A 23,356-nucleotide genomic window follows, 5' to 3' on the forward strand; every position below is an offset into this window, starting at 1 on the left:
GGATAATCAATGGTTTAGAGGGGAGGAGGGACATGATCTTTCCGACCCTCCCTTTTTATTCTCCACTGCGGTGAACGTTACAAAAGTAAACAAGTAAGCTAATATGACACACGATACATCAAATGATCCATTCGTTCCTAAAACTATCCAAAGTTATACATTTTCAAAATCCTTAAATGTATCAATGTGGCTAAATAGAAGCCTTAAGTTCAAAAGTTTGGAACGCACCCTCTACAATTGTTCGTGAGTTCATGGGATGAAATGTTCAAACGTAGACCAGTTCCTTCCATAAACATTTTGCTGCGCCATTCTATCAGTAGCCGCGACTGTAATCACGATGCATTTTCTAAACTGTTTAAGTTATTAATTTACCTCTAAATGAAATAGTTCCCATGGCAACGTGTATTTTTCATAATTATTTCTGAGCACAGGTTACAATGTTGTGATGTTTAACGTACTCATTCTACACAAAAACTTCTTGTTTGATCGCCATTTTACGAAGGAATAGTGCACCTTCAACTGGTGCGAAGAGAGAAAATTTGGTGAGTTTGCTCTAGCATTTCTGTGCCAATCATATTTATCCATGCAATTTGCTTTCGAAAATAGAGCTTTAAAATGGACTAACACAGTGTCCGTCGCTTATTTAATTCACATTTGTTTTGAGGACATTTGATTTTATTAAGCGGTTGATTTAATAAATCGGCATACTTACGTTCTCTTTAAAAAATGACAGGTTTTGAAGTTCAAATACTCTAAAAACGGAATGAATTACTTCATTTATTTTTATTTTAAGCGTTTCAAAATACAATTGACATTTTAAACATCAGATATATTTTTTTTATTTGCACAATGGTCTTAATCAAAGAACCATGCGCCAATATTTAAACATGATTGGAGAGTAAAAATTCAATATCGTTTGAAAGTTTATAAAATGTTTTGTAACTTTCATAATTATCGTTCCCTTTTTGCTCTAAAGGGCATCGTATAACGTCAAGCGCTTTTCTGACATCTATTGAAAAGAGAAAATTTGACACTGAGATATCCTTATCTTCTGAGACAGATTCATTTTCTTCTTGGTGCTTATTTATCATTTTTTTACGTATAATGTTCAGAAATGATTTAGCAAAACGGCGGTAACGATTTTTTAAAGGGATGGTTTTAACATGTTTTGATGTTGCAATGATTTTGTTCTTCCAGATTTGATTTTAAAAAGAGGTTGATTTTATCCCTTTCCGTCGAGGCGTCCGGTATACCGGACGTTTATTTTAACAGCTGCTAATCATTTATTAATTGAATAAATAACTCGATTTTGTTTGTATTTAACACTTTACAGCCTGCTTATTATTATCTGTGCAAGAATTTTTCATTTTGGGATTGGCAACATGAAGAAATACGGATTGGGAGAATGGGACTGGATCGTTTTCTCAACCTTGGGATTCTCGTCGCAAAAGCGAGTCTTTTTCCCGATTTTTTAAAAATATATAATTTTTTATTAATCATTTCAAATGCTTATATTATGTTTTATTATTGTTTAGAGAACATTTTACAATGAAGTTTGTTTGATGTTTCACCGTTTTTTTATTTAAATATGTATTTCAGAAACATACGTCCAGATTATTGGACGTGTCATAACTTTTTTAATTTTTTACCTATGAACTTGAAACTTTGTCTATAAGATAATCTTTACCATAGTACACTGTCTACCAAATAAAAACATTTTTGATTAAGTATTTAAAAATTCCGTCTGAAAGGGTAATCCAATGATTATATTAGCGGCGCGTACTGTAGTAGCGTTGCATAAGCAAAATGGCTGCGTTAAGTCAAGAACTATACCTGTTTGCCTTTGTTGAAATCTTCCAGGATGCCATCATGATGGGTGACATGAACGCAGGCTGTGCCAATGTCCGGATGTCGGATTGGAAATGGATAGAATTGTGGAATCGACAAGAGTTCTTCTGGCACATTGGACACGACCGCGATACGACTGTGTCACCAAACTGCTGTCCATATGACAGGTATTTGTTTTCTGATGTATTTATTCCTACTTCACCGTATCATATAGTTGCCTAAGTTCAAAAAGTCAACATTCCCAACCGTTGAGCCATAGCAGATTCGCTGATATGATCGTAGATGTCAAGACCTGACTACTGAACAGACTGTCTGGGGCACCTGCTTTGTCAGGAGCCTCAAATGGCTAAAATTGTTTTATCCAATGGCTAAAATTGTAAGGTTTAACTACTACAGGGGCTCCCAAAACTGTTTGGTCATGGGCCTTCTAATCTTTTAGTCGGACCCTGCACGTGGTAGACAGTAAAGAGAAAATGACGTTGTCACATAAGTCCACACAGACAAATGCAGTCGATCTTATCCACGGTATAGACTGGCTAGTACAGCTGTGTTTGGTGAACAGCTGAAAGGGCATACTGAGGCTGCAACATGCTACAACAATCCACACATCCATAAACTAATCCTGTGATGACTACTCTTCTTAGTTGGGTGGATGGGAAGGGCAGAGTGGAGGATGAAGCGTAGCCACCTCCTTGTGGTGGGTTCTCGGTTGTTAATGCTATAAAATATATTTGCATTTCCAAAAACGAGATACATAGCAAAAAAAAAATATTTCTGGATCATAAAAAGAAAACTATTGAAATGTACAAAAAATGATTTTAAAAAAAAATCAATTTTTGGTCAATTTCAAGAAAATGTGCGCTTTATTCGCGCACTAAAAACTGTAAAGGAATGCAGTTAATCACAAGGACATGTGAAAAGAGTGTTTAAAGGAAGCTTTTAAATGGTTTTTGAACAAGAGTTTTAAACATTTGTACTTTCACAAAATTTCTGAAAATTGGCCCTTTTTAACTTTTTTTAAACCTTTAATCTCGTTGCCCGGTAGCTAAACCTTAATATTTTTCATAAATAACACCAGAACTGAATTTCTAGGGTGCAAATGCATTATATTCCAAGTGCGCAAGTCAAAGTCAAAGTCAAAAAAAAAAAAAAAGAAGTTCTGTCTAGAACTAGAAGATTCTTCTTTCCCGTATACCCAAACTATTTTCTAGTACCTGATCAATATTCTCAAAAATAGCTAAAACTGCAAATGTTTTCAAACATATTTTCAGAATACTTTAAGCTGATTTCTAGGAATAAAATATTCCTCACTCATTTAAAAAAAAAAAAAAAAAAAAAAAAAAAAAAAAAAAAACAGCAACTTTTAAACAAAGCAGCTAATTCGGAACTCCAGCGCTCGAATACGCTACCTTGCGGTGATTTACAAAACTGTCGATGAAACTAAAACATTGCCACGTTGCGTTCCACGTGTGTCTGTTGACGTAAACACAGGCAGTTTGTTCTGAGTATTTATTAACGCAATCGATGAGTTTTAGTTTGCTTTCAGCTACAGAAATTAATTCGTCCCTTAGTAGTATTCTCGAGCTTCTCAAAATAATGTTAGTTTTCCTTATTTTCTTCTAAAATATGAGTTGATTGAAAATGGTGAAAGCGAAAACTGGATTAACAAACTTGGATAACGTTATACAAGGTAAAAATTTTTATTGTTTTGTATGAATTTGTAAGAATATGAGTTTTTTTTAATCTTAAATTAATTTAACTAACCATCTTTTACAGCAGCATTTAGTTGAAATGGACGGTATGCAAAATATTTTCTTGAATATATTATAGTAGAACAAAATGAAAAATGTTACACCGAGAAAGAATTTACTTTATTCCTTTTATTCTCAGCTGAAAGGTTTCGCCAAATTTGTTTAGGGTTATAGTTTTAGTATTGTGCGAGCAAAGTAGCCTTGGCGAGATTTCGCGTTTTTAGTTAAACCATTTTTAATTTTTATCATGAGTGGAATAAAATGGTAGTAAGATTACAGAATTCGATAAGTAAAAAGAAATAATGGTCAATCAACTGAAAAGAAAACTACCACCATAAATCCGTAAGAATTCTGTAGATGATTTGCATAACTTGACATAATTAAATCGTAACTCAGAAATTAGAAAAATCGAAACAGAAAAATTTTAAATTAACCGATTCGGGAATTCGAGAGAAATAACTCAGCAACAAATGCAAAACAATAAGCGCTAGCCAAGTAAGGCAAAGAAGTATCATCTTCTTTCGATAATAATTTGTACTGCCATATTGAATTTTCTAGCATTACTTGTTGTTCTTGTCAGGCCACAATTATTATTTAGTTTTATCAAGAATTGATAAATATCGAATTCAACATCGTGGAAATAGCTGCTTAGAACTACGAACTACGTAGTTTGCATTAATCTTTGACGTTTAGTAATGCTTCTTGAATTCTCATTTCTTTCTACGTGGGCCAGAATATCCACAAGACTTTGAAAATTAATTTAAAAAGAATAAATCGAAAAATATCATACATACGAATAAAAACCACAACACTTTTAGCATTTTTTTCGTTACCACATGCGTTTGTTTTAGTTTTTAAGTCGGCCATTAGACAGTGACTGCAGTGCTCCCTATAGTTCGTTGGAGTTGCGAGTAAACTTTTTTTATTAAAAAAAATTCTTTAACAGCTTTCAAAACGAAAAAATAATAATTAAAATTAATAAGCTCATTAAAATAAATATATCATATCAAAAAAAAAAAAAAAAAAATCGTTTCTTTTTCCCCTGTTGCCAAAAACAATTTAAATGAATTAATGCACTTACCAAAATAAATAAAAAAATAAAATGTCAACTTGAATAAATAATTTTCATTGTCAAAAAAAAAAAAAAAAAAAAAAATCGTCTGCGTATGTTTTTATGTAGAAACATAAATGACTTCGAGTTTATTCGCCGAAAACTGAATACCTAAATTAAAACTTTAGCGTAAAAATAAAAACAAGTCAGATCATCAATAATTATTTCACAGTCAAAACCATAGCTGCGGAGTCGGAGTCGGAGTCAATCTCATTTTGGGGTAAAGGAGTCGGAGTCGAATATCTAAGAATCTGAGTCAGTTATTTGTCCTCCGTGTATAAATTTTTGCCAAAGCTACGAAGTCAGAGTCGAAGTCGGGGAGTCGGAGTCCGAGTAATTGTCGGGCACAGGAGTCGGAGTCGGAGTCAAGTGTTCCTTAATTCTCGGAGTCGGAGTCTGGAGTTTGGCGACAAGAGCTATTTCCAGCAAAATTTGCTTCAGATAAATCCGCCTTCAAGTACGGAATCTACATTGACTTTCAGTTCCCCGTAGTTAAGGGATTTGAACTGTTCAAAATTGAACGGAAAATTGTTCAAATCAAAAATACTTTATATACAATATTTTCATCAAAAGCTTTTTCCTACAAAGTTTGCTTGAAGCAAATTCACCTCACAGTTCGGAATTGCCTTGAATTTCCCCGTAGGCGCTAATCTTAAGTTTTTTTGAACTGTTGAAAATTGAACAAAAAATCGTTCAAATCAAAAAGTGAAATATGGGAATGAGGTGTCCTCGCCAAGATCTTTCGAACAAAAATAAAGTTTTTTCGAATCGGACTATTCATTCAAAAGTTATTAGGGGGGGGAGGGACAGACAGACAGGCAGACAGACCGACAGACATTTTTCCCCATTTCAATACCCTTCTTTCCAATTTTTAATTTTTCAATATTTATTTAAATATTTTATTTATTTTTGACTTTTTTTTTGTTTTTCGCGATATTTTTAAGATGCATTAAGCCTTCTTTCATGCTTTTTTCTTCTTTTTCTGACTTTTACTGGGAAAGTAGGCTAAAAAAAGACACACTCTACTGCGGATAAAATGATTCTAAGCGCATTTTTTCTATTTCAGACTGCCTTTTTTTAAACTTTGGATGTTCTTTTCACTGTATTTTGTAGGGAAGGGGGGGGGGGAGCACAACAAAAAAATAAATAAATAAATAAAATAAATAAATAAAAATTTCCTTAAAAAATTAATTAACCTCATTGGATTGGACACTACATCGCTGAAAGTGCCGTACGGAACCGTACATGTGGTCTACGTGTACGTCTTCTTTCATCAAGGAGAAACATACTGGCTTGACGTTTCGCGGCTGAATTGTCTAAGCGAGCGTTTTTCAAGCTCTTCCGACCCGCGGACCGGTAAAGTTTGAAAAACAAATCGCGAACTGATTTTCTTTACAAATCTATCTGCTCGGTAATATAATATTTATACCTAAATTTCTACTATCAATTATTTCCAACACTATTTTTAAGTCCATTAATAAGCAATAACTATACCTTTATCTATGAGCAAATAAATCTTCGAAAAAAACTATCAGAACAATATTAAAGATTATAAAGAAATCCAGTGTAAATAGCAAGGGAAAAAAAGCGAAACGTCGATGTGACATATGGGCAGTTCTCTCCAAAGTTGCAGTTTCTTGTCCGAGGCTCATAGCAACCTTAGAAAAGCATTTGTCATTTCTTTTTTTTTATTATTAGTACCATTTCTTTGTCACCTTCTAAGGAACAAAATAACAGGCATTTAACAATGCTAAATAATACTCTTGTACGTGTTGATTAAAAATTAGTACTAAAAAGTTATTACCATTCACTATCCCTAGTCAGAATTTCTGTTTTTAATGGTCTGACAAGAAACCAAAAAATAAAATAAAATAAAATTAAATTAAATTCAAATAAATAAATAAATAAATAAATAAATAAATAAAATTAAATAAATAAATAAATAAATAAATAATGTATCTTTAAAATATTTTTTTAAATGTTTGAAATATCCTTATTTGAAATAGTTTCTTTTTTTTTATTCGTGCTAAATGTGTTTTTGTTTTTAACCTTCACTGATGAAGACGAATGATTTTCTCTTAGTGTTTATTTCACACTGAAATAGCACACTGAAATTCACACATTTCAGCACGTATCACTGGTTTGATGAAAGTATTCCCCCAAGATTGCGTGATTAACGCAACCTGGGTTTGAGAACTCATTGGAGTACATCAGCGAAATATATTAGAATGTGACGCTCAAGTTCTAATGTATCAGCTATGTGAGTATTGTTGCGGATTGTTTTTTCTGTGGGAAGTTCGCTTGCTCTCCGCTATTTCAGGAGAAATTGTTATAGGTCGTTTAGTGGGCTTGATCAGTTTTTACGCTTCTGCCAAAGCTTCTGATACGCATGAAATTTGCACGAAGTTTAAAGAGAAAGAAAGCTCACTTTTCCTTCTTTCATGAGATATCTTTTTCTTTTACTTCCTTTTACAAAAAAGGTATTGTATTCGCGAAAAAATTTTCACTCAAAAATCGACCTTAATTTCCATTTTTCTCACCCACGAATTAATGTTGCGGTTTTTTTCGACCCGACCACACGTGGATATATATGCTTAGGAGCCTACAGACACCCAAAATATCCATTTTGACGACTCCCGAGTTAATTACGACGAATTTTCTCGTGACGTCTGTATGTACGTATATATGTGCGTTTGTGCGTAAGTGTGTATGTATCTCGCATAACTCAAAAATGGTATGTCCTAGAAAGTTGAAACTTGGTACGTAGACTCCTAGGGGGCCTAGTTGTGCACCTTCCCTTTTGGTTGCATTCGGATGTTCCTAAGGGGGTCTTTTGCCCCTTTTTTGGGGGAAATCATTGTTAATTTCGATGTAAACTCAAGTGGTGTTATAATTTGTCAGACACTTGGCGATATATCGCCAGTCTTTTGGTTTTGTCAAATTTGTCACCAACTTGGCGACAAATTTGGCGATTTTTTTTAAAATTTTTTAATTTTAAATTTGGTTTAATTTGGCCACTGTTGGTGATATTTGTAGAGTAAACAATTGAATCACATTAAAATTGCCAATAATGGGAAAATGACATTAAATTGGAGTAAAAGGAAGTCATGTGATGCACACATCAGCTCGTTGTTTTATGCAAAATTTTGATTTTTAATACGTTCTAGAAAAAAAATCACATTAAGTCAAAAAAGTGGTAAGCCTCCGAAAGCATCAAATGCTGTTTTATCGTCTTCACAGCGTCGAGCAGTATTGCCAAGCGTCATACTGCATTGTTTCCCTCTACTATTACTTATAATGAAACATACTAGAGTTTTTTGCATTTAACTCGATTATGTTGATGCTTTTTCTCCCCGTAAAACTTCTCTAATTTTTGTTCTTAGAAGAGGCACAGTACTGGTATACGTACTGCCTGTAGTTGACTACAATGAGAATAAAAAGTCATATTTCAAAACTCGAAACAGATAGATCGACAGGAAACTGACATCTTGGAATCTCGAAACCAAGAATTTGGCTGATATTTTTTGCTGAAGTTTGTGTTTTTGTTTGTAAGCAAAATTATGACGGAGGGATACATGCCCCCGGGCTCCCCCTCCCCTGGCCTTGAACCAGAGCCATATAATGGATATTTTCACTCATCCAATGTTGGTGAATGGGAAAGAAGCCTCTTTATATTTTGGAATAACTTTTGGTTTATTTCTGTATTTGTGTTAATATTTAATCTGCAGCATATTAAACTTTTGCAGATGAAATAAATCATGATTAAAAAGGAAAGTAACACAGGTGTTTAAAAACTTGTTTTGATTAATTAACTTGTTAATACTGGAGAACTGAAAACTTTCAAGAAATTATCACGGAAAATTATTATGTACCTTCTTGATTCTGCACTGAAACAGAGTGATTAACATTCTTTCATCGCTATTATTACTACGTCACATATTACAAAATTATAACAACAACAAAGAAAAATCTTAGGCCAAAAACTAATTTATTTAGAGCAATTCATTGTATTACATTTGTTGAGTTTCATCGGTTATGCAATCACATTTCTGGTTGAAATTTGCATTCAATTCTACAAATCTTTCTAAAAAAAAGTCTTTCTTGATTTTAACTGATCAATTTTTCCTCGAAACATGTGTTTATTGTGGAAGAGGCAGCAAGAAGGGGGAAACTAGCATAGAAAACGAGCTTTGAAAGAGGCGCAGAAGCAGTAAATTCTGAGTCATTCGATCGCTAGTCAGCAGTAATAATCAATGAACATCGTCAGGGAATAGTCATCATTGTCGCTATCAGTCCTTGTCGCTATCAGTGAGCAAAGTCATCATTTCCGTCTCGTAATAAGTCATTGTTATTAGTCACGTCCATTAAACTTTTTGGTGATCAAACATTCACATAGTCAATAGTTTGGTGATAGATGAAACATTCACATAGTCAGTAGTTTTTGCGATCGTACAAATATTCACGTAGTCAATTGTTTGGAGATCGATCACATAGTCATACACTGTTAAAAAAAATGTATTCAAAAATGAAGCTCTGAATGTATTCATTTTTTTTGAATACAATTGATTCAAAAATGAGTAAATGTGGCATCAAATACAAACATACGAGAAATACGAGTCATGAAATGAGTACATGTGTTTCTCAAAATTGAACCTTATTGATTCGGAGCTATATTGAGTAATGAAAGTATTCAAAAATGAGTAAATTTTCATTATTTTTGAATACTCATTTTTAACAGTGTAGTCAATAGTTTGGTGATCAATCAAATATTCATAGTCAATAGTTTGGTGATGATCAAACATTCACATGGTCAGTAGTTTTTGCGATAGATCAAATATTCACATAGTTAATTGCTCGTTGATTGATCAGATATTCATAACCAATAGTTTGATGATTGATATTTACATAGCCTACAGTTTAGAGATCGATGAAGCATTTATATAGTAGTAGTAGTTGCGATCCATCAAATATTTACATAGTCAATAGTAAGGTGATCGATAAAATATTTACGTGGTCAACAGTTTGATGATCGATCGAATATTCACAAAGTCAGTGTCAATATCCACATAGTAAGCAAACATTTCATCTTTTTCCAAATTAACATTGATAATCAAATATATTTTTCAAAATAATCACTTTTCAAGAAATTCATAGGAAAAGGCATCAACAAATTTCAAAATAAATACATACAAAATTCTATTTACACTATATACAGTCACAATAAGTTAATATCCATCCATTTTAAGGTATTTTTTTGTTAACCGCAGGTTTTCTTGGCGGTTTTGTGGCGGAGTTTGAGTAGCCACAGTGTTTTTGTTGTAAATGGGTTTGCAAATTATAAATATAACGTGGAGTTTTTGTCCACTTATTTGTGTAGCCACATTTGTTTTGTGGATGACAGGCTTCGTGAGAAGCACGTTGAGATGTTTCTTTAAGCAATCCAATGCATGAAGTAATAGTAAGGCCGAGACGCTGTACAAGAATCCAGAGACATCGTGGTAACCAACGTAGTTGGTGAGTTTAGCTCCGAAGTAAATATATAGAGAAAGAGTTAGAAATAGACTAACCATCCTCGTCATCTTAGAGGTATAGCTAGGCTTTAATAGTTCCAAAATATAAATCCAAATTCAAACCACAATTCAAAAGGTAGCAATCTTTTTAAGCTTCAATCTATACAACTTTGAAACGAGTTCGTCGAATTTATCAATAATGGGAAGACTCCAATTGTTGTGGCTAATAAAACTGTATTGTTATGTTTCAGTGTGTTAAATTGTAACAGTGCAAAAAAAATTATCGTTATAGCAATGGAATTTCAAAGCACAACAATGATTTATAACAGTATTACCCGGGGTACACCGTGTTAATAAAAATAATAAAAGAAAAAAGCTGAACTTACATGTGTTTTGAAAATTTTCAAACTATTTCCCTAAAAACCGCGAGAAAAAAAATATTTGTTTATGATAAATTGAAAGTTTTTTGCAATCAAGAATTGCACCCGAGTTCACTCTTTGTTTCTAAATTTGTAACGTTGCACAAATTTCAGGTGAACTTTTAATATTTTGTTTTCGTTTTAAATATCCATAACAAACAGTATAGTATTATATTTTAAAGATTTCGTCGGAACAAAATAATGTTTATTCTCCACTAACCAAACTAACCTTTGAATCAACTAATGTATGTGCTAATGTATTAGTTGCTTAAAATTAATCCAAATTTTTACTGCAGCTGTAACTTTGTATGAAGTTGAAGACACAGAATAACAAATTCGTTTATTTGTTAATATATTTGAAAACAGTAAAATTATGCCTATTTATGAAGTTTGATAAAGTATTTATGAAGTTTTGGCGTTATCACAAAAATAAATAAATAAATAAAATGAATGAAGAAATAAATAAATAAATAAAATAAAATAAAATAAAGGGACAGAAACAACGTTGACGAATAATATATATGTTAGCGTTAAAGTATAAAATCCGTTATTTTATAGAATACCTAATTATTTCATGGAATAACTGATCGCGTCCGTTAAAGTTCGAAACTCTCTTGTATTTCATGGTTTAACTAGTTATTTCACAGATTAAAGATCTGCAGCCCGTTAAAGTGTAAAATAATCTATATTATATATCTTGCACGAAAAATACATTTACCTTCCACCCCTACTGCATTTATGAACTACTCCAAAAGCCATAGGAAGGGAACTTGTTTAGCATGTTGACGCCAGTTCGGTTGCTACAGCTCAAAGTTTAGATACTGTTCAGGCATTTAAAAAATGTTCGTGTAAAATCTAGTGTACGTTTCCATAAATACCATTTATACGCTGCATAAATTAGATAAATTGCTTCTTTTTCATTTTAATTTTTTATCATTAGTTTATTTATAGAATACCTAGTTATTTCATTTTGGATAAATTGTTTATTTTACACTTTAACTGTCTCTCATTAGTTAATTTATAGAATACCTAGTTATTTCATAGAATAACTAGTTAAAGTGTCAAATTAATAATATATTACACACTTTAACGGACACGATCAGTTATTTCATGGAATAACTAGGTATTCTATAAAATAACTGCATATATACGACGGCGACGTTATAGCGCAATCAAAGGCGGATTAGTGAAAGAGATCCCAATATAAAGATCTGGCCCCACCACTTTAATAATCAAAGCACAATTTTTATACGTAATTATGACTAGAGAAATATGTTTTGACTAGGTTGCTTATTAAAATATGGCCGGAAGTAGGGAAAACTTGCAACAAAAACTACGCTTTTTTTTTGGAGCAATCAAGATGATTGCTAATTGATCTCATTTCAGGAAAGCTTGATGTTTATTTGAGTTTGTGATTGGTCAGACCAGTTACATGACGCTTTTTATTTATTTATTTATTTATTTGAATATCTACTCCAAAGATAATCAAACAACTTTAATTTAAGTGGCGATTTTTCAGTTTTCTTTTCATATCTCAAAAACTATTTACTCTCTATCAAAATCATTGCTTGATAAATTAAAGAGCATTAAATTACCTTAAAAAGATGTTTTTATTTTTATTGTAGCTGTAAGAGGTGCGGATGTACTGATATAGAGTCTGAACTAAAAAGAAAATTGTAGACAAATCGCAAAGTTTCACAAGTAAAAAAAAAGCGGAAGAGGGAGTGAGTCAATTTTTAAAAAAATCATGAACTCTGAAATGAAATGTCTCCACAACTCTTATACCTATAATGAAAATTAAAACGCCATTGTAAAGGTATTTTTATGTTCCTTAATTTGTTAATGAATAATCTTACTCGTAAGTAAATAACTTTTTTTAATATAAAAAAAAGAAAGAAATTAATTTGAATTTTGACATTTTAAATTCAAATTATGTTTTTTGCAATCACGAGTGTGTGTGTGTGTATGTAGGCGTGTGTGCTTGTGTGTGGAGGGTATGTGTGTTTGTGTGTAGTGTGTATGTGTATGTGTATGTGTGTGAAGGCATGTGTGTTTGTGTCTGTGTGCAGGCATGAGTGTGTGGGTAGTTGTGTGTATGAGTGTTTGTGTGCGTGGGGGCGGGGTATGTGTATGTGTGTGTAAGCATATGTGTTTGTGTCTGTGTGCATGCATGAATATGTGGGTAGTTGTGTGTATGTGTGTATGTGTAGGTGTCTGTATGTATGCGTGTGTGTATGTGTTTGTGTGTGTGTAGGTGTCTGTATGTATGCGTGTGTGTATGTGTTTGTGTGTGTGTAGGTGTCTGTATGTATGCGTGTGTATATGTGTATGTGTTTGTGTATGTATGTGTATGTGTTTGTGTATGTGTGTATGTGTTTGTGTATATGTGTGTATGTGTTTGTGTATGTGTGTGTATGTGTTTGTGTGTGTATGTATGCGCGTGTGTGTAGGATATGAACGCAACCTGGAGACAGTTTTCGCTATAGGAGCAGCATCTTGAGGAACCGGTCGACGGTGATGCTGCAAAGGGTGCTGGCGGGAAAATAAAATGATAGGACGCCAAAAACAGTCAAATAAAAGCAATAAGCAATCGTGGTTGCTGAAAAAAAAAAAAAAAAAAAAACCCGCACCAAAACTTAAGGTGAAATCCTTAATTTCTGGCCATATCTTGATAAGCAACCCGGCGATTTTGTAGCTGTCGCAATTCCTGCAAAATAAATATAAGCCTTAAATTGGTATTAGTTATTTTCAAAAAATGTCATTCTTAAAAAAAAAAAAACCAAGTTCGATCAAAGACACTTATGAAAACAAAAGATAGATAAGGAAAAAACTTTTTGCTGAATATTTTACCAGTGAATAATAAAAACCCGCTCAATGCCGTGTTATCATTTATTGTATGTAGTTAATACATTTTTTAGTATCAAAAGATTTCTATTTTAAGATTTTATTGAAATCAACTTTTTCGCTACTAAAAACTTTAACTTCAAATATAAATGAAGCACTTCGGATTAAACGGAGCCTCGAACTTTCGAAACTCGGATTTTCGGACTTATAAAGATAATTATTCCTTAAACGATTCCTTCTTGAAAGCCATAAAAAAGCAAGTGTGTGGTGTGGTGTGATCCTCAGTTAGCCTAAAGCAAAAATTATTGATAACAATTTTAGGAAGAGACCAGGGTCCGACTCTTCGCTTTCGGTTGCACTGGGGAAAATACATCTCTTTTCATTTTTGAACGGAAAATAGGAAATAATTTTGCTGTCCCTAGTGGCGTTCCTTTAAGTCCCTAGGGTCTTAACGGGCAGGACCACGGCAGGACCTTTCCTCGGGCGCAATTCCTAGTTGTCGGTTTCAAAAAAGAAGTTGAGGGGCTTCCTTGATGGGGTCGACTGTGAAGGGTTGGGACAGCAGATAATGATTCGATTATTTTTTAGGGGGGCTGCTGCACAAGAGGAAGAAAAAGGAAAAAAAAAATATTTTAAATATTTGAAAACCATTTATAAAAATGAATGGACCAATGTTGAATTTTTCAATGTCACACAGTGGTTTGATTTTGCATCTTCTAGGCGACACATTTTCTTAATTGCGCGACATTCGTGTCGCGAAGTCCCTGTGTTAAAAAATGCTCTGTTTGTTACAAAGCTTCGTTTTTTGCTGCGATAAAAGACAAGCCTGTTTACTTGCGAATTTGTTTCGCTTATTACCTATATTATCCTGATTATTCGGATTTTCGTTTATCCGTAATGCTTTTGGTCCCAAATAGTCCGCATAAACGAGGTTGGACTGTATTTGGATGTTTTTTAAACAAAAAATCTTTCCCTTGCTCAGAAGGATTGTCCTCTGAAAAACGTAAAAGTGACAGGTCTGATTGAAACATTAAAAGACTAGCCAGAGGATCTCCCAAAGTTGTTAGTTAATACAAAAAATATCAATGGATGCGGATCTAAATGCTATGCGCGTCACAGAGATCCAGACATCCAGATAGAAACCCAGTCATCCAGACAGAGAGACTTTCAGCTTTATTATTAGAAAAGGTGCTCCTGAAAAAAAAAAAGGCTTCTCTTTGATTTGTAAATCCCAGCTTCGTGAACGTCCTAAACGTTTGGAATATTGTGTTTTTTGCGTTGCGCCAAAGTTCACGATAAGTCATCAGGGAAAGGTAAAAATTAATTTCCTTTTTCCTTTTCTCAGGATTGTAACAGCCGGTCTGAATATGGAAGATGCTGTAATTGAGGACTCTGCAGGACCTTTTAACTTCAAGGACGAATACGGACTCACAACGGAAATGGTACTTTACCTTGGCTTTTCAGACAGTTTCAACGCAGTAAATCATTTTAAATAGGAGTGTCAGATTTTTGAAATGTTCAACCGGGACTCCGGAAGAGAAGCCTCCCCCCCCCCCGCCTCAGTGTCGCGAGTATTCAAAAGGGTTCACACCCTTGGCTAGTTTTTAGAGTATGTTAGCGGGTAGTTCATTTTCCACGCTATGAATAAATGGTCACTAAATTATGAACCAAAATCATGAGTAATAATACATGACCCGAGCAGATAAATTTTATTTCCTACAGGTTAATATTTTCAAGTTACTTGAGGAAGGAGAAACACTTTGAATAATGAAAAAAAAATAACAATATTTATATGTACTTTTCATTAGCTCTTTTGGTTTCAATATTGTTGTAAATACCTTCACAATTTAATTCAATAATTATTTTACGTTTTTCTGTTACAAATGGCAAAGTAATTATCCTAAATAATCCTTCGTAGTTAGTTATTTTTCGACTTTTTTGTTCATCTGAAGTCAAATTTATCATTTTCTGGGACGTGAAGTAAACCGGCCGGGACACCGGAATTTTATCTGGAAACCGGGACGTCTGGCAAACCCAATTTTAAACATCATTAGATAACAACTCGAATATTTGATTTCGTTTGAGTTAGAAAACTGGTAGGAAATTTCCCGTATCTGGACCACAAACTAAATATTACGTCCTAGAGAGTGGGCCTTTATCTTCGAGGTAGATCCTGACTATCTACATAAGGTGAAAAGTAGGGCTCAAACAAGAAGGAGAGGCGAAGGGGTGCTGTATTTGGCAATAACATGATGAAATTAAATTATGTTACTAAGTGCCTAGTTGGCTAAAAGTTTTACCGTTCAGCAAGCTTAATAATAGCAGTCAAAAACAATTTTTAACATGACAGCCAAAAAAAAAAAAAAAAATTGAATTTTGTCATCTTGAATTCAAATTATGTTTCTCGCAATCACGAGTGTGTGTGTGTGTGTGTGTGTGTAGGCGTGTGGGTTTGTGCGTGTGGGGGGTAAGTGTGTTTGTGTGTAGGTGGTATGTGTATGTGTGTATAGGCGTGTATTTGTGTCTGTGTGCAGGCATGAATGTGTGGGTAGTTGTGTGTATATGTGTATGTGTTTGTGTGTGTGTATGTATAGGTGTCTGTATGTATGCGTGTGTGTGTGTGTTTGTGAATGCGTGTGTTTGTGTGTGTGTGTGCAGGTGTATGTACGTGTGTGTGTAGGTGCGTGTATGTATGCGTGTTTTGTTGTGTGTAGGACATGGATGCAACCTGGAGACGGCTTCCGCTATAGGAGCAGCATCGTCAGGAGCCGGTTGACGATGATGCTGCAGAGGGTGGCGGGGGGAAAATAAAATTGACGCCAAAAACAGTCAAATGAAAGCAATAAGCAATCGTGATTACTCAAAAACCCCTGAAGTACAAACTACAGTTGGAGCAAACCTAACCTGGTAATCGTGATGATGTGAATAGGATCTGCGTAGCCTTTACAATCCTGCCAGGCTTGGTTTGCCTCAACAATTATAGTTCTTTTATTCCCCATGCCCAGAGGAACGAAATCCCCAGCATTCGAGAGGAAAAATCAAAGCATAAAATTAACATGCTTGCATAACGGTTAAAATGGTAAGGGGGGAGAGGGTCCGAAATGGCAATATCATGTAAACTTCTTGACGAGTTTAGTGACCGGCTTTGCGATAACAGAAAATAATCGACGGAAATTTATTAATGTCCGTCGACATTTCAATAGTATTGAGATGAAAGCTCGCGTGCTTCTTGTTTCAAATTTTAAAAATAATGACTCTATTGACAAGAAATTAAGTTCTAAAAATGATTTAATATGGCTCACTGCAGAATAAGGTTCTACCATAGACTTCCAATGTCTATGAATTCTACTTACAATACAGTACTAACTTAAAAACCGCCATATTTGAACTTACGTTAATTTGATTCTGAGATACAGAACTTGATTTTTATTTTTAAATAGCTCGCGTTTTCGATATACAAGGTCTACATTTTTGCTACATGTACTGAGACACCAACCAAGTTAATCGTTTCTATTAAAGTTGTGTATCACTAGAAATAATAACTGATTTTAACTGAAATAGGGTGGTTTTAAATTTTTAATCCAATCGTCCGAAAAAAATCAATAAGAAAAAAATTAACACTTTTTTTCCTCTCATTGTTTCAGGCTTTAGACATTTCTGATCATTGGCCAGTAGAAGTGAAACTTAGAGGAGGAAGTAAGATTGCTTACATAGTATAATATTTATATAGTAAATATATAAATTTCCCGCTCTGTTTTTGTCCTGTTAGCTTGTTTTTACAGTTGTCATTGTACCATTTAATGTTTAAGCTCATTGTAAGAATGTTCATAAACGCAAAATTTAGCATAAAAAGTTTTGTAAGACGAAAATGCGTCATTAAAAGAAGAACTTCGATAACAGGATATTTGCTATTCTATAAATGATTTGGTGGCGTCTATATCTAGTGACTCAGTCAGGCTATAATGGGCGATACCAATTGGTAGCCCTCCCAATTGGTATCGCCCATCGTAGCAATTGAAAACTTGACGATTTTCAAAACTGCTTTAAAAAATTTCGAAATCGAAGGTGATTTGTTTCTCATTTCAAAGCGCATCCTGATGCCAAACAAAAATTGTGTGCTATTACGTCATTTGGTATAGATAATTGCTTGCTGAAGTATGTTTTGGGGTAACTAAGATTTTTGGTTTTGATTAAGAAGCAGAAAATATTTATACTTTGTCCCACGGCAAAAAAAAAAAAAAAAAAAAAAGTGAAAATTTTCCACCTTTTTTTTTCGGAGGTGCAAATTTACTGCCGAAAATGAAAAATAATGTTGCAATGCAAGTTTTATTGCAAAGTGAATTGTTTTTTCTTTATGTACTGTAATTTTGAAAAACAAATTTCCAATTCGTTCAGTCTGAAAAAAGTAAGTAATCTTAACTATTTCACTTTGTCACACATTCCCCTACAACCTTTTCTCTCCTTCTAGCTTCATCCACGGCGCATGAAAATATAAGTCCCAAACTTTGCGTTACTGTGGAAGATAAAAGCACGAAGTCGATCCCCGAAGGCATTCGAAATCAAAGGACAACATACGGATTTAGCATACAAGTGAGAACTTTAGCTGTATCATAATATTTTCAATGTAGTACTCGTAGTTGTAATAATTCTCTAATCAAAATTTTTGTAGTTTTGAGACTTTAATATTTGACAGTAACTTTTACAGGAGCTGATGCGACAGAGTTACTCGAAGTTGGGCTGATTTTGAGGTAAAGGAATCGGAGTCAAGAGTCCAAGGATTTAAAATTCCAAGAGTCGTTGCCTGTGTCGGCCATTTCCCCTCCGAGTCCGGAATTCTTCCAGGGCTATGGAGTCGGAGTCGGATTGTGGAGTAGGATTAATTTTGACGTAAAGGAGTAGGAGTCGGGAGTCAAAAGATTTGAAATTCCAAGAGACGGAGTTATTTAAAAATTTTCAGAGTTTTCAATTCTGTCAGCTTAAATTTGCCCCAAGTATAGATGCTCTCTGTCCGTACTGCGTTTGACTTGATTTTATTGTTCCAAGAGACTTTTTTTTTTTGTTGTTTCCAGTGGGGCTGTGTGAGATTTCATTTTGCCATAACCAGACCTAGTGCGCTCCCCGACAAGGCATCAGTCTTTCATGTGCCACTATTAAGGCGCTGATGCATGACACAAGTATTTTCTGACGCCCGGTTTCCACCAGATGGAGGCACCTGGGCTCTCTTTGATGCGAAATTACACAAAGAATTTAATTTTCCGAGGGAATTCTAAGCCAAACGAATACCCAAGGGATCTTTTACATGCCACATAATCATACGACATGCGCACTGATGATTTTCTGCATCTCGAAAATCCACCGACTGGCCACCTCATGCAGGCCAGAACGTGGGTCCAAGACGTAGAAGGAAAACGCATTAGCATCACGCCACCAGCCTGCTTGTTCCAAAGAGACTCTAAATGAAATTATGTTTTTTCCAGATCTCAGAGGACCAGGCGCTGTTGAGCGGACAAGCATCTGACGATGATGACCTTCTGGCACGCCTGCAAAAAGTAGGTACTCGCTATCCTGAACTGGTGTCTCAAGAAGCCGTCGATACTGTTGTCTACAAGGTAGAACACGGTGCCGTCGTGGATGTGACTTCGCACATGGACGTCCCTCGACAAAGCTACACTGCCGATATTCTCTTTGACGTCGCCTCGGAACAAACTTCAATCGAGTTTTGCGCTGCAACTACCGTTAATTAAGAAAATCATATTTGAAGTGACTTTTCTTGTACGCTAATTAGATAATCCATGTTTTGGTGTTAGGGTAGTAGGTGATGTATTGCTTTAGTTGTTTAGTCACTCAATAGATGGCACATTAGGCTACAATCCAGGCTCCCTGTTCTTACCATTGAGAAGAAATAAAATGGAGGGAGTGAAGATTTTAATTTGTGAAGTCAAGACCCCGAGTGACGTAATAGATTTTAAAACAAAGCATTCGAAGAAATCAGGTTTCTTTCGCTTGTTTCATGCAGAATGTGCCAACCATTCTTCATTGTTGAGTCACATGTCTTGGGGTCTTTGGGTCAGCTTTTGCTAAGCCAATAACTGGACTTACTACCTCCATTTTAATTCTTGCTCTAAGGTTCCTACTACTACACATGGTCTACCCGATATCACGGGTTTCTGAAGACAGCTCTTTTTTTATATCCCGATCAGGAGTCAAACAACCCTTAATACAGCACCCCCATTACTACTTGGAGGACTATGTGATCACGGCAGATTTAATGTACACCCATCATCATTAGCGAATAGATGGCACAACTGAAATCAAGTATTATTTTGTAGCTAAAGAAGCGCCATCTAGTAAGCGACTGGTTAATTAGACAGATAGCTCACCTGCTACGCTAATACCTTTGTTTTTCATAGCTACAAAATGAGTGTATGTACTGATTTTACGCGTTTTCACGTTGAAAGATTTTCATTCTCAGAACCATGAACATGTTTATGATATATTAAAACATTTATATGAATCCGTTTCCTACAACTAAAAAAAAGAGAAATATAGAAGAGGGCACTTTTAAACTTGGTAAGAGACATTTTTTTGTTTTGAGTGGCGTCTGAATTTAGAAATTGCAATTACAGGAACTAAGGCCCCTATATATACGAGCCGGCGCATCAGCTTAAGATTAGCCATTTTGGATCGGAGCGCGTGTTTGATTGGTTGTATTTTCTGGCGAGTTATCGCGTTTGGTGATTGTTTACTGTGAGCAATTATTAGTGGCACACGTGAATTGTTTATTAAATAAAATATTATTTTCGGCAAATTTAGCGAAATTCGAAACTTTACTGTGGTAACCCTAGCAGTGCAACAATGAAAAAACCGATCCAAATTGCTAAACTTAAGCTGATGCGTCGGCCTGTCTATATAGCGGCTCTAACAGGAACTAACTGGAAGAGCAAAAGTAACGAAAATGCAACATAAAAGTGTTTAAAGTGAAGAGAAGAACATTTTAAATACTTACAGTGCTTATTTTTCTGCGAACCGCTGCAGGCAAGACAGTTTAAGAGAGATCCAGAATTAAAATGTAGACAGATTTTAGCATTGGAGCTATGCAAGTGTCGCCAAATATCGCCAGTATTGCTGAACTGTCATTGTATTTGGCACCTTGCCTGTTTATCGATACATGATTGCACACTTATGACAATGCTGCAAAAAACATCATGCAAAAAATCACTTTTCGTTAACGTAGACACATTCGACAAAGGGCGAGAAATATTCACTTAACCATAGAAGTTGATCGACAATGACTTGGAATAAATATCGTAATTTGAAAAAAGACTTGTAATTCACATTGTTTTGCCTCCAAAAACGAGCGAGATTTTGGAACATTCGAATGCAAAAAAAAAAAAAAAAAAAGTGCACATGTAGACCGTATACATGCCATACTTACGATATTTCAACCTTCTATGGTTTACCTTTGCTGAGGTTAAGGCCCCTATTGTATACGAGCCGACGCATCAGCTTAAGATCAGCCTTTTTGGATCGGAGCGCGTGTTTGAGTGGTTGTCTTTTCTGACGAGTTATCGCGTTGGTGATTGTTCACTGTAAGCAATTATTAGCGGCACGTGAATTGTTTATAAAATAAAATATTATTTTCTGAAAATTTGGCGAAATCCGAAACTTTGCTGTGGTAACTCAAGCAGTGCAACAATGAAAAAACCGATCCAAATTGCTAAACTTAAGCTGATGCGTCGGCGTTGAGGTATCCGAGGTACATATACGTAGAGCCGCTGGCCGACGCATGAGCTTAAGTTTAGCCATTTTGGATCGGATTTTTCATTGTTGCACTGCTTGAGTTACCAGAGCAAAGTTTCGGATTCGCAACTCCAACGAACTATAGGGGGCACTGCAGTCACTGTCTAATGGCGGAATTGAAAACTAAAACAAACGCATGTGGTAACGAAGAAAATGCTAAAAGTGTTGTGATTTTTGTTCGTATGTATGATTTTTTCGCTTTATTCATTTGAAAAGATTTTTCAAAGTCTTTTGGTTATTCTGACCCATATAGAAAGAGATTAGAAACCAAAAAGTATTACGAAAGTAAACAATTAATGCAGAACACACAGTAAGTTGTTCTGAAGCAGCCATTTTCACGATGTTGAATTCGGAATTCATAAATTTTTGGTTCGCTTCGAACGGCATTTTCATTTTGTACCGTTTTTTCTATACATTAGTACATATTAAGTTCAGTTTCGTGACATTTCCAGCATTTGTTGACATTTTTGTCACATAGTGCACATACGTGGCAGACTGTCAAGAGTAACGTTTAACACTAGATAATTTATTTCTATGACTATATGATTGGATATCCAAAGAAATCATGCATTTAATTCATTCGTCATGGAAATGATTTACCTGATATGCGAAATCTTGTCAAGATACATTATTCTTTCACATAATTTTAAAACCATAAGCCTATAAACAGATTTTTGGCGAACTTTTATTTTTTATTGTTCAAATTCTTAACGTTCTTTCTGGATTTTTCAATCTGTTCTGCGATAAATATTTTCAAGAAAATTTATTTGCATACTGTCTATTTCAGTAGGATACTGTAGTAACAAAGGTTATTTAAATCATTTATGTGGAATTAGGTTAAGGAAAAGTGTCCAGTCAATGTTGTTAAGTTCGTTTTTTTTTCCATCGAATTGAAAAACTGATTCAAATTCACTCAGAACAAAATAAATAAAATGTGTACTCACAGTTTATATATGGTGGTAGTTTTCTTTTCAGTTGATTGACCATCATTTCTTTTCGCTTATCGAATTCTGTAATCTTACTGTCATTTTATTCCACTCATGATAAAAATTAAAAATGGTTTAACTAAAAATGCGAAAACTCGCCAAGGCTACTTTGCTTGCACAATACTAAAACTACTATAACCCTAAACAAATTTGGCGAAACCTTTCAGCTGAGAATAAAAGGAATAAAGTAAATTCTTTCTCGGTTAAACATTTTTCATTTTGTTCTACGATAATAAATTCAAGAAAATATTTTGCATACTGTCCATTCCAACTAAATGCTGCTGTAAAATATGATTAGTTAAATTAATTTAAGATTAAAAAAACTCATATTCTTACAAATTCATACAAAACAATAAAAAATTTTACCTGGTATTACGTTATCCAATTTTGTTAATCCAGACTTTTCTTGTTTACGCTTCCACCATTTAATACTTTTTTGAAAGAAATAAGGAAAACTAACATTATTTTGAGAAGCTCGAGAATACTACTAAGGGACGAATTAATTTCTGTAGCTGAAAGCAAACTAAGACACATCGATTGCGTTAATAAATACTCAGAACAAACTGCCTGTGTTTACGTCAACAGACACACGTGATGCGCAACGTGGCAATGTTTTAGGTGCAGACGCAGTTTTATAAATCACCGCAAGGTAGCGTATTCGAGCGCTGGAGTTCCGAATTTCTCCAAATTTTCAGAAAATAATATTTTATTTTATAAATAATTCACGTGCCGCTAATAATTGCTTACAGTGAACAATCACCAACGCGATTACTCGCCAGAAAAGACAACCACTCAAACACACGCCACATCCAAAAAGGCTGATCTTAAGCTGATGCGTCGGCTCGTATATATAGGGGCCTTACATATATGTATATACAAGCACGCATACAGACTCCACGAGAAAACTTCTTGTAATTGACCCACATGGTAGATCCAAACGTATACTTTGCTTTCCCATACGCTCGTACGACGTCCGGAAGAAATTTATTCAAAGCATGTTGAAATAGAAATTTAGGCAAATTTCAAGTGAACATATTTTTGTGATCAAAATACCCCTTTCAACTCATAAAGTAAAGCCTTGAGCACA

General features: G+C 34.5%; 1 protein-coding gene across 1 annotated transcript in view; it reads left to right on the plus strand.

The window, feature by feature from the left end:
- The window catches only part of LOC129219881 (deoxyribonuclease-1-like), a 30,406-nt gene extending 10,734 nt beyond the window's left edge, over positions 1 to 19,672 (plus strand). The window contains exons 6-10 of the mRNA XM_054854192.1: positions 1,861 to 2,015; positions 14,829 to 14,925; positions 17,128 to 17,179; positions 17,952 to 18,073; positions 18,961 to 19,672. Coding sequence (XP_054710167.1) covers positions 1,861 to 2,015; positions 14,829 to 14,925; positions 17,128 to 17,179; positions 17,952 to 18,073; positions 18,961 to 19,227 — 693 coding nt within the window. The 3' untranslated portion in view covers positions 19,228 to 19,672. The remainder of the gene's footprint in view (positions 1 to 1,860; positions 2,016 to 14,828; positions 14,926 to 17,127; positions 17,180 to 17,951; positions 18,074 to 18,960) is intronic.
- Positions 19,673 to 23,356: the final 3,684 nt, after the last annotated feature.

The sequence above is a fragment of the Uloborus diversus genome, chromosome 4, assembly GCF_026930045.1.
Source record: "Uloborus diversus isolate 005 chromosome 4, Udiv.v.3.1, whole genome shotgun sequence".
NCBI lineage: Eukaryota > Metazoa > Arthropoda > Arachnida > Araneae > Uloboridae > Uloborus > Uloborus diversus.